The sequence below is a fragment of the Clupea harengus genome, chromosome 12 (genome assembly GCF_900700415.2).
Source record: "Clupea harengus chromosome 12, Ch_v2.0.2, whole genome shotgun sequence".
NCBI lineage: Eukaryota > Metazoa > Chordata > Actinopteri > Clupeiformes > Clupeidae > Clupea > Clupea harengus.
In genome coordinates this window covers 10969232-10981731 of record NC_045163.1, presented here as the reverse complement: position 1 = coordinate 10981731, position 12500 = coordinate 10969232, and the positions used below count along the sequence as shown (strand labels likewise).

Below are 12500 nucleotides of genomic sequence, written 5' to 3'. Positions count from 1 at the left end.
GAGCTTGTGGGAGCCATCAGGTACAAGTGTCACTAAGAATGTCTCACTCAGAAAGACAAATAACCTTTAACCCCTGTGGTTCACTGGAGCTGGGCCCTTACTACCAAGGAAAGAACGCACACGCGTACACACGCACACAAACTTACACACACACTTTCATACAAACACATACAAATTGATACGCGCAGTCATACACAAACACACACAAACTTATGCACACACACAGTCATATACAAACACACAAAAATGTATATACATACATATTCATATACAAGCTGTTACGACCCCCTGTGCCCCTGCGCACCCTGCCTGCAGTCCCTAGACTGGCCATATGGAGGCAGCAGGCTGTGGACCTACAACCAGCATGATGAGTAGTGATTATCCACACCTGGTTGTAGATGTGGATATAAAAGCACTGCTACGTCTGATGGAAGGCCCCTTCTCAGCTTCCGCTACTCTCACACACACTTTTGACAAACGCTCCTACTCACGTACATACCCACTTCACGCATCCACGCATCTTTGGAAACCCCTAGATTTTCCCTTTTGCATCAACCTTTTGTAGTAAATAAATAGTCTTTTGTTACAATCCGCCACGTTGTCTGTCTCTACCAATTTATGTTACGACTGGCTCGTGGGGTCGCAACATAAAACGGTAGGGACAGACAACGTGGCGGATCATTCATATATACACACACACTCATATACACACACACTCATATATACACACACACTCATATATACAAACACTCATATATACACACACACTCATATACACACACAGCTGCGCAGTACATTAATGCTATAAGCTCCGAAGAAGCACAGTACCGGTATATTACACACACACACACACACACACATACACACACTCACGCTCTCTCTCTCCCTCTCTCTCTCAGGTTACCCAGAGCACATGTTTCTGAGTGATTTCCGCTGCCGTTTCCAGGCGCTGTCTCCCCCGGTGATGAAACGCTATGGCTCCGTCTTCATCACTCCTGACGAGAAAAAGGTCAATACACACACACACACATATACAGTGGGGAAAATAAGTATTTGAACCCCTGCCGATTTCGCAAGTTTGGCCACTTGCAAAGAAATGTGTGATCTATAATTGTAATAGAAGGTGTATTTTAACAGTGAGAAACAGAATATCAACAAAAAAATCCAGAAAACTGCATTTTATAACATATATGACTTAATTTGCATTTGATGCAGAAAATAAGTATTTGAACCCCTAGCAAAACATGACTTAGTACTTGGTGGAATAACCCTTGTTGGCAAGCACAGACGTCAGACTTTTCTTGTAGTTGGTCACCAGGTTTATACACATCTCAGGAGGGATTTTGGTCCACTCCTCTTTGCAGATCCTCTCCAAATCCTTAAGATTGCGTTTTCAATTTGAGGGAATGAGGGAATGAGGTTCAAGCCCAATATTCCACATTACATGGCCCCATCCATAGTCCCCTTGATGCAGTGGAGTCGTCCTGTACCCTTGGCAGAGAAACAGCCCCAAAGCATAATGTTTCCACCTCCATGCTTGACGGTGGGGATGGTGTCATATTCAGCATTCTTCCCCCTCCAAACGCGGCAAGTCGAGTTGATGCCAAAGAGCTTGATTTTGGTTTCATCTGACCACATCCTGTCTCCCAATCCTCCTTAGAATCATTCAAGTGTTCATTGGCAAACTTCAGACGTCCCTGTACATGTGCTTCCTTGAGCAGGGGGACCTTGCGAGTTCTGCAGTACTTCAAACCATTAACGGCGTAGTGTGTTGCCAAATGGTTTTCTTGGTGACTGTGTCCCAGCTGCCTTGAGATCATTCACAAGCTCCCCCTGTGTAGTTCTGGGGGTTATTCCTGCACCTTTCGGATGATCACTGATACCGCACGAGGGGATATCTGCATGGAGCCCCAGACCTAGAGCGATTGACAGTTGTTTGGTGTTGCTTCCATTTACAAATAATCACACCAATAGTTGTCTGCTTCTCACCAAGCTGCTTGCCGATGGTTTTGTAACCCATTCCAGCCTTGTGCAGGTCTACAATCTTATCTCTGACGTCCTTGGTCAACTCTTTGGTCTTGCCCATGGTGGTGAGGTTGAAGGTGTGAAGTATGATTCTTTGGACAGGTTTCTCTTATAAACGTGACCAGTTGAGATCAGGTGTACCTTGTTAGGCCTAATAAGGACTTATCTGTGTGCTACTTGGGCACATAACTGGTCATTGGGAGCCAGAATTCTTGCTGTTTGCTTGGGGGTTCAAATACTTATTTTCTGCATCAAATACAAATAAAGTTATAAATGTTATAAAATGCAGTTTTCTGGATTTGTTTGTTGATGTTCTATTTCTCACTGTTAAAATACACCTACCATTACAATTATAGATCACACATTTCTTTGCAAGTGGCCAAACTTGCGAAATCAGCAGGGGTTCAAATACTTATTTTCCCCACTGTACATACAAGACTTACACACCACACATACACATATGCAGACACACACAAACACGCATACACACATGCATACACACACACACACACACACACATACATACAAGACTTACACACCACACATACACATATGCAGACACACACAAACACGCATACACACATGCATACACACACCACACACACACACACACAAACACACACACACGCATAAATACATGCATACACACACACACACACACACACATGCATGCATACATGCACACACACACAGACACACGCACACACACACAGACACACGCACACAACACACACACACACCACACACACACACACACACACACACACACACACACACCACACACAGACACACACACACACACACATGGAAATACATCAATCTTAGTATCTCCATTCATTCTTTTGCCCTAACTTGCCCTGTGTTCAGCCTGTGTCTGTAGCCTCAGTGTCCAACGTGTGTTCTCCTGTGTGTGTGTGTGTGTGTGTGTGTGTGTGTGTGTGTGTGTGTGTGTGTATGTGTGTGTGTAGACTAATAGAGTCAATATCCAGCGTGTTTATAGCATCTATGTGTGTGTATGTGTGTTTGTGTGTGTGTGTGTGTAGACTCATAGACTCAGTGTCCAACGTGTTCATAACATCTGTGTGTTTGTGTGTGTTCCCTAGGCAGTGGAGGAGCTTCTGGTAGAGCTGGATCTGGAGAGAAAGAGCACCGTGCTGGCAGTGACCAGGGTAAACATGTGTGTGTGTGTGTGTGTGTGTGTGTGTGTGTGTGTGTGTGTGTGTGTGTGTGTGTGTGTGTGTGTGTGTGTGTGTGTGTGTGTGTGTGTCTGTGTGTGTGTGTGTGTCTGTGTTTGTAATATGTGTCATCACTGTCTATGGTGTTTATGTATCTGTGTTTTTATATATCTATGTGTCCGTGCTGTTTCTCCTGTGTGTGTGTGTGTGTGTGTGTGTGCGTGTGTGTGTGTTAAAGGTGTTTATGAAGAGGGGTATGCTGCAGTACCTGGAGCAGCAGAGGGATCAGCTCCTGAGTAATTGGCTGGTGCAGCTACAGGCCTCCTGTGCGGGCCACCAGGCCCGTCAGCGCTACCGACGCCTGAAGGTATGTGTGTGTGTGTGTGTGTGTGTGTGTGTGTGTGTGTGTGTGTGTGTGTGTGTGTGTGTGTGAAATATGGCCAGCCAGCACTACCAATACATTAAGTTGTGTGTGTTTTTGTGTCTGTGTGTGTTAGCTGGCCTACCAGCTCTGTCGACACATGTGGTGTGTGTGCGTGTGTGTGCGTGTGTGTAGAACAGATGAGCTGTGGGAGAGTATGTCTATTGTAGTTGTGGTGCTGATAATAATCTCTGTGTATCTGTCTCTGTGTGTGTGTGTGTGTGTGTGTGTGTGTGTGTGTGTGTGTGTGTGTGTGTGTGTGTGTGTGTGTGTGTGTGTGTGTGTGTGTGTGTGTGTGTGTTTATGTGAATGTGTATAGGTTCAGCAGATGGCTGTGAGATGTCTGCAGAGGAATATTCGTGCCCTGACAGCTGTGTCCAGCTGGAGCTGGTGGAAACTGCTCTGCAGAGCGCGCCCACTACTGGACGTCAACATAGATGACCAGAAGTTCCGTGCCAAAGAGGTGAGCATGCGTTGTGTGTGTGCGGGCGTGTGTGTGTATGTGTCTGTGGGGGGCACAGGGGTGGGGTGGTGGTGGTGGTGGTGGTGGTGGTGGTGGTGGTGGGGGCAAAGTCATAGACAAATCCAACTGCAATACTGAATGGAGTTTTAAATGAGCAGTCAGGTGAGCACTGGAGTTTTTAAATTAGCAGTCAGGTGAGCACTGGAGTTTTTAAATGAGCAGTCAGGTGAGCACTGGAGTTTTAAATGAGCAGTCAGGTGAGCACTGGAGTTTTAAATGAGCAGTCAGGTGAGCACTGGAGTTTTAAATGAGCAGTCAGGTGAGCACTGGAGTTTTAAATGAGCACAGGTGAGCACTGGAGTTTTAAATGAGCAGTCAGGTGAGCACTGGAGTTTTAAATGAGCAGTCAGGTGAGCATTGGAGTTTTAAATGAGCAGTCAGGTGAGCACTGGAGTTTTAAATGAGCAGTCAGGTGAGCACTGGGAGGCCATCTCCAATTCATAAGCATTGATAGACAATTTTAAGACAAGCATTGACAAGTTATCCATAACTTTATTTAGTTAACTCATAATAGTTTTGTGACACCCGCATTTATTTTCTCTATTTCTCCTAGTCACATCAAACTTTAGTTCATCTCTTCATAACAGACTATACAGACTTTTCAGTTTATCATGATTTACAGTAGAGAAAGAGTTTTACAACAGTGTAACGCAGACGGTGTCACTGGATGTCAAGGGCTTTTGGGGTGTGTGTGTGTGTGTTGAGTACTCAGTGCGTGTGTGTGTTTGCAGGATGAGATTTCTGCTCTGCGAAGACGTCTGGAGAAGTCAGAGAAGGAGAGGAATGAGCTGAGACAGACCGCAGGCAGCTTAGAGACAAAGGTACACACACATTCACTCACACACACACACACTCACACACACACACACACACACACACACACACACACACACACACACACACATGTACATTAAAGACAAACACATATCTGAGTTACGTAACCACAAGCACAAAGACACACATATGCACACACAGCCTATACATACACAATACATTATTATGGGTACAGACACTCTCTCTCTCTCTCTCTCACACACACACACACACACACACACACACACACACACACACACACACACACACACACACACACACACACACACACACACACACACACACACGCACGCAGCCTGGCACAAAGAGCACCAAGAGCCTGGAACATCTGACCCCTCTCCGGGGCTTTTCTCCTCGACCTGACAGACATGTAGAGTATTGCCAAGATAATGATGATGATGATGATGAAGATGTCTGGCCTTTAAAGTTTAACAAGAGTGTGTGATTCATATAGGCTCACAGTGTCTAACCTCATTAATCAGGGGCTTAGGAGATTAGCTCTTACATTCCTGTGAGTGTGTGTGTGTGTGTGTGTGTGTGTGTGTGTGTGTGTGTGTGTGTGTGTGTGTGTGTCTGAGATTAGCTCCTCCACTATGATAAATGGGCTGTACTTGTAGGGAGATTGATTGGCCTTGAGTGCATGTCTAATGAGTGTGTGTGCATGTTAAGGTCTTGGCCATCTTCTCTGATGTATGTGTTCTCTGATGTATTAATATTTATCTAGTGTGCTTGTGGTGTGTGTGTGTGTGCGTGTCTGTGTGTGTGTGTTAAGGTGTCGGCCATCTCGTCTGACCTGAGTGATGAGCGCTTTAGAGGAGAGGCGGTGAGCCAGGCTCTAGATGTGGAGAGGGCTGAGAGACTACGACTGAGCAAAGAGAACAAGGAGCTACAGGTACTCTCCTGAGTGTGTGTGTATGTATGTGTGTGTGTGTGTGTGTGTGTGTAAGCGTGTGTATATTTGTGTGTGTGTGCATGTATGCGTGTACGTGTGTGTGTGTGTGTGTATGTGTGTATGTGCGTGTGTGTGTGTGTGTGTGTATGTGTGTGTGTTTGCGTGTATGCGTGTATGTGTGTGTGTGTGTGTGTGTGTGTGTGTGTATTTGTGTATGCGTGTATACGTGTGTGTGTGTGTGTGTGTGTGTGTGTGTGTGTGTGTGTGTGTGTGTATGTGCGTGTGTGTGTGTGTGTGTATGTGTGTGTGTTTGCGTGTATGCGTGTATGTGTGTGTGTGTGTGTGTGTATTTGTGTATGCGTGTATACGTGTGTGTGTGTGTGTGTGTGTGTGTGTGTGTGTGTGTGTGTGTGTGTATGTGCGTGTGCGTGTGTGTGTGTGTGTGTGTCTGAGTGTCTGAGTGTCTGAGTGTGTCTGCATCTGGCTGCCTGACCACTTGTTTCCAAGAGTGGATGTGTGTGTCTGCATCCTGGAGTCTGTTTAGCACTCTTTGCAGCTCTCATTCACTCTCTGTGTCTGCTCCTCTACAATGGTCTGTGACAGGTACGAGTTTAGGATTGGACTCCATTGTTTTAAAACACTGAGTGTGTGTGTGTGTGTGTGTGTGTGTGTGTGTGTGTGGTGTGTGTACGTCAGGCACGTCTGGATCAGTGTAAAGTTTCCATTGAGGCTCTAGAAAAACAGCTGGAGGAGGAAACACAGAAAGCCCTGAGCCAGGAGAAAGCAAGTGTCCCTGGAACAGGTAGGACATACACCTACACACACTTCCTCTCTGTTCCTCTCCACACACATACACATTTTTCTGTTTTCTCATATTTTGTGTGTGTGTTTGTGTGTATGTGTGTGTGTAGAAAGTGAGATGCGGTTGCAGCTGGAGTGTGCCCAGACCGAGGTGGAGTTTCTGCGCAAACGACTCAAGCAGTCGGAAGAGAGAATGGACTCAGAGAGACAGAGCAAGGAATTACTGGACACTAAGGTGAGACCCCCCCACCCTCCCCACACACACACACACACACGCATATCGTACATCAAAATATACATCCACACACACACACACAGTATGTTCCCACTCCACACCTGCACTGCTCTAAGCGTAACAGAGATGGGGAGATGCACACAGATCAGCTCCTGTTGAACAATAGGGGTTTTTGTAAACAAATCAAAATAACGAGTTGGGGTAAACAAAGGAAGAGACCCACTATAGAACTGGGTGGACTGGTTTTCACAAAGACTCCCACGCCTGAAACACAGCTGGGCTTTCTCCTACGAGTCTCTGGGCTGTGTGTGCCCATCACAGGAGTGGACTCATAATCCTTTTGTAGGGCAGGTAGGCCTATGACAGGTGTGTCTCACAGAGGGACACACCCTTAGGCATGTATACACCTCAAACACACACACACACCTCAAACACACAGACAAATGACAGAAGCAACCAACTACACACTGAAGTGAGGAGTATATAGAGACACACACACACACACACAAACACACACACACACACACACACAAACACACACACACACACACACACAAACACACACACACACACACACACACCACACACACACACACACACACACACACACACACACACACAAACACACATCATGCTCACATGCACACACACCCGCAGGATGTGTGTAATTTCTCTGCTTTTACCCAGCACCACTGCTGACTAACAGCACCGTTCACACTCATTCCTGCCTCTGGGTGGCACTTCACACCTGCAGTGAAAACACACTCTCTCGCTTTCCTTTAACCTGTTGTCTCACTTTCTTTCACTTTCTTTCACCCTCTCTTCTCATTTCTAATGTTTGTTCCCCCTTTTTCTCCTCTCAACTACCCCCCCCCCTTCTCACTCCTTCCACTCTCTCCCCTTTGCCCCCCCCCCCCATCTATCTGTTTCTCCCCCTGTTCCTAATTACCATTTCCATATTCCCTCTCTCTCTGTCTCTGCCTCTGTGTCTCTCTACCTCTCTCTCCCTCTCTCACCTTGCTCTGTCTCCCCTGTGTGGTAGGTGCTGGAGCTGCAGGCTCAGCTGGAGCAGTCCAAGCGCTCACTCACAGAGCTGAAGCGACACTGTCGCCGCGTGACCTCCGACCTCCAGGATGCACGCGTGCTCACCGACAGCCTGCAGGGACGCACACACGAGCTGGAGAGGAAACAGAGGAGGTACACACATTCATAAACACACACACACACACACACACACTCATTTCAAATCAAGTTTCATCAGAATCCAATTTTCTAAATAGTCCAACAAATTTAAGCAGTTCAACAGTCCATTCTGGGTTTTACAGTTCAAGGGTAGAGGAAACATTGTCTCCTCCAAATAAATATGCTTCCTATAATTGCTGATATTGAGTATAAAGATTGACATCATTAGTGTGTGCAGTCATCCTCTTTGGATGGCATAAATTGTTCTTCATCACTTATTTTATACACAATTGTGTGTGTGTGTGTGTGTGTGTGTGTGTGTGTGTGTGTGTGTGTGTGTGTGTGTGTGTGTGTGTGTGTTCAGGTTTGACAGTGAGCTAACCCAGGTTCTGGAGGAGGCTGAGAGAGAGCGTGAGCAGAAGGAGAAGGCGGTGCAGGAGAGTATGGCCCTGGGGGCGGACATCTTCACGCTCCGACACTCCCTCAAGGTGCCCCACCACGCCACGCCCACTCACACATTATTATGGGATAGCTGCTCCCTCAGCATCCTCTCTCTCTTCCTCTCTCTCTTGCTCTCTTTCTCTCCCTCTCCTACTCTCTATCTACTGTATCTCTGTCTTCCTCTCTCTACTTCTTTTCTCTGTGTTCCTTTCTTTACCTACCATCTCCATCCCTCTCTCTCACTCTTCCTTTTTCTCTCTCTCTCTCTCTTTCTCTCTCACTCTTCCTCCCTTTCTTGCTTTTGCGTTCCCTCTGTACCAACCCTCTTCTCTGTCACTTTCCCTCTTTTCTTCTGTTTTTCTCTTTCTGTCTCTCTCTCATTCTCTCTCTCATTCTCTCTGTCTCTGTCTTTCATTCTGTGTCTCATTCTCATTCTCTCCTTCTGTAATTCAAAAGAAGCTTTATTGGCATGACCATGACATTCTACACTTTTGCCAAAGCATTTTGCCAAAGCACATTATACATCAGAAGGGAAAGGAAGAAGTGGAAACCATAAAATAGAAGAAAGAAGAAGAAATCATTCTGTCTATCTCATTCTCTCCTTCTGTGTCTCTCTCATTCTCTCTCTCTCTTATTCTCCCTTTTTGTCTCTCTTATTCTCCCTTTTTGTCTTTCTGCCATTCTCTCATTTTACCCCCCTCCCTCCTCTTCTCTTTCTCCCTGTCTTGCAGTCTCTTTTTCTGTTTCTGTTCTCTCTCTCTCTCCATCTCTCTCTGTTCCCAGAGGACCTCCCTAAACCCACTGCATGCATCATAAGAGACCTTAATGCTATTTACAGGCTGCCAAGTGGGGCTGTTTTATCATGTTTGGCACTCCAGGGCAATAGCTCTATTTATTCTCATACAGGAGCTGAGTTTGTCAGTGTGGGTGTCTATGTCTATGGAATTGCCATCTATTCAAATCCTTTGTCTTTCTGTGTGTGTGTGTGTGTGTGTCTTCGAAAGAGCCAGGTTGTATTGAGATGTAGGGTTTTGGGTCAGATCTAAGATGAAGCCCACTGTATTTGGGTACATTTGGGTGTTGAGCTCAAGTATCTATCTAGTGTCGAGATTGATGTGTGTGTGTGTGTGTGTGTGTGTGTGTGTGTGTGTGTGTGTGTACATATGGTGTGTGTGTGTATGTGTTTGTACGTATGGTGTGTGTGTGTGTGTATGTGTGTGTACGTATGGTGTGTGTGTGTATGTGTGTGTCTCAGGAGAGCCAGGCGGAGGTGAGCCGTCTCCAGCAGCAGAAAGAGGAGTTGTGTGCTCAGATCCGTGACCTGAGCGTGCCGGCGGACGTCACCAGCGACTCCATCCCTGAGCTCAAGAAGCAACTGAGGGAGCTCCAGGCCCACGAAACTGACAAAGCCCAGGAGATCAGCACCCTCACAGGGAAAATACAACATCATGAACAGGTCAGACACCCTACTCACTCTCACACTCACTCACTTATTCACTCACTCTCACACTCACTCACTTATTCACTCACTCATTTACTCACTCACTCACTCTCATACTCACTCACTCACTTACTTACTCATTTACTCACTCATACTCACTCACTCACTCATTTACTTACCCACTCACTCATTTACTCACTCACTCACTCTCATACTCACTCACTCACTTACTTACTCATTTACTCACTCATACTCACTCACTCACTCATTTACTTACCCACTCACTCATTTACTCACTCACTCACTCTCATACTCACTCACTCACTTACTCACTCATTTACTCACTCATACTCACTCACTCACTCACTCTGACACCCACTCACTCACTCTCATACTCACTCTCATACTCACCCGCTCACTCTCATACTCACTCACTCACACACCTACTCTCATACTCACTTACCCACTCACTCTCTTATTCACTTCATCATCACACACTCATTTCCTCACTGTCGCACTCACTTACTTACTTATTCATTCACTCACACACTCACTCATTCAATCATTCACTCACACACTCACCCACACACTCACTCATTAATTAATTCATTAATCAATTCATTCATTCATTCATTCACTCATTCACTCATTCACTCACTTACTCACCCACTCTCTCTCTCATTCACTCTCTCACTCACACACTCATTTACTCACTGTCTCACTCATTCACTTACTCACTCATGCATTCTACTAATCCCACCCTCACAGAGAAAATACAGCAGCATGAACAGGTCTGCTATTTCAGAGGGCTAGCCGGGTTCTCTCTCTCTCCCTCTCTCCCTCCTCTCTGTCTCCTCTTCCTCCTCTCTCTTAAATGACCCCCCCACCCCCACTCCCACCACCAAGAGATGGACTACAGGAGAGCACCTCAGAATGCTTTGTGCTTTGTGATAGATTAAGTGTATTAAGGCAAATGATGTTCTTAAACTAGATATGAAATGTGTAGTACATTATGGTCTTCAACTATAAATGAAGTACAGTAAGCCAGTACATTATGTTATTAAAATACTTATTATTACCGTTTATCTGAGAGTCCCCCAGACCTGCCCAAGGGCCAAGCATACTGATATCAGAGTGCAGTAGAGAGGTAGGCCGATGGCACTGATAACAGACTAAGTGCGGACGGGGGGGGGGGGGGGTTGCGGCCGATGGCACCCCTGATAACAGGGGGATTTATACGCCTGAGTTTGTGGGAAGGAGAGAGGGCGGCACCAAACTAATCACACCGCTATCTAACGAACCCTCTCAGTGAAGCTACCCCTCTGCCACCCCCCCTCTCCCCTAAACACACACCTCCCCTTCAGAGTTATCTTCCATTCTTCCCTCTGGCTGATAGATATCTTCCTCCCTCCTCCTCTCCTCTTCCTCCGCTACACTCCTCTTCCTCTCCTCCCGACCTCATGGTTGTGGTTATCTGGCCTTTGGCGCCCTCTTCCTCTTCCTCGTTTGTCTTGTTGGGCGCTAAGCAGCAGCAGCTTTGCATTTGCAGCATTCAGATTAATCAGTCATTACTGGCCACAGTCAGCCCAGGGCTGCCACCCAGTCATTTTAGCAGCGCTGCAGTCACATTCACATTTACGTACATTTAGTCATTTAACACTTTTATCCAAAGTGACGTACAAAGGAGGGAACAATCAAGCTACGAGCAATCGAGACCTAGTGTAACAATAAGTAAATACTACTTTACACATAAGAAATTTAAAAAGTGCAGGAATGTAACTACTGTAAGTGTGAGTTAAGTACTCAGTACAGTCAAATGGCTTCTCTCGGGAGACAGTAAATAGGAAGTTGGATTGTGTCCCTTTCCCTCTTCACTGTTGGGCCTCTTCACTGAACATTCATATAGGGAGGCACCAGCCTTGGGTACTCCTTTCTTTTACATAGCCTCTTCATCCAGGACTAATAGCATGTTCCAGCCCTACTCTCTAGCGCCATCTATCTTCTCACAGATGTATCTCCCTTGCATCTGTACATCTGCCACATGTGAGGCTTATTTCTCCCGTGCCTCTAGATCACGTACAACTCTCCATCAAACACATTTCTCCATTGTACCCATATCTCAGTACTGTTGTTTCTGACCTCAGTGGTGCCCCCTGTCTGTGTGCAGATGCATGTGCGCTTTGAGATGGAGGTGGAGAGAATGAAACAGATCCACCTGAAGGAGCTGGAGGACAAAGAGGAGGAGCTTGAAGACGTCCAGAAGTCCTCGCAAAGAAGGGTGAGGGGGACGTGTGTGTGTGTGTGTGTGTGTGTGAGGAGGTGTTTAGTACTGGTTTAGTGCTGATGAGAGCAAGAGTGAGACACTGTATCTGTGTGTATTTATGTGTGTGCCTATTTTTGTACATATGAGAGATTTCAGGTTGTTAATATGGGTGTACACAATTTATCATGTTTTTGATGCCAGAGGTAGCTACTAATTTCTTAACATCCCTCGTGTGTATATACTCTATGGGTGTGTTTGTTTGTGTGT

General features: G+C 46.1%; 1 protein-coding gene across 3 annotated transcripts in view; it reads left to right on the top strand.

The window, feature by feature from the left end:
* LOC105889426 (unconventional myosin-XVIIIb) overlaps positions 1-12500 on the top strand; it is a 55429-nt gene that overhangs the window by 20868 nt on the left and 22061 nt on the right. For all 3 annotated transcript variants that reach the window (XM_012815280.3, XM_012815273.3, XM_012815266.3), the window contains 12 exons: positions 900-1009; positions 3129-3194; positions 3439-3567; positions 3941-4084; positions 4876-4965; positions 5751-5870; positions 6567-6672; positions 6782-6906; positions 7949-8103; positions 8453-8576; positions 9785-9985; positions 12138-12248. In XM_012815280.3, coding sequence (XP_012670734.1) covers positions 900-1009; positions 3129-3194; positions 3439-3567; positions 3941-4084; positions 4876-4965; positions 5751-5870; positions 6567-6672; positions 6782-6906; positions 7949-8103; positions 8453-8576; positions 9785-9985; positions 12138-12248 — 1481 coding nt within the window. The remainder of the gene's footprint in view (positions 1-899; positions 1010-3128; positions 3195-3438; positions 3568-3940; positions 4085-4875; positions 4966-5750; positions 5871-6566; positions 6673-6781; positions 6907-7948; positions 8104-8452; positions 8577-9784; positions 9986-12137; positions 12249-12500) is intronic.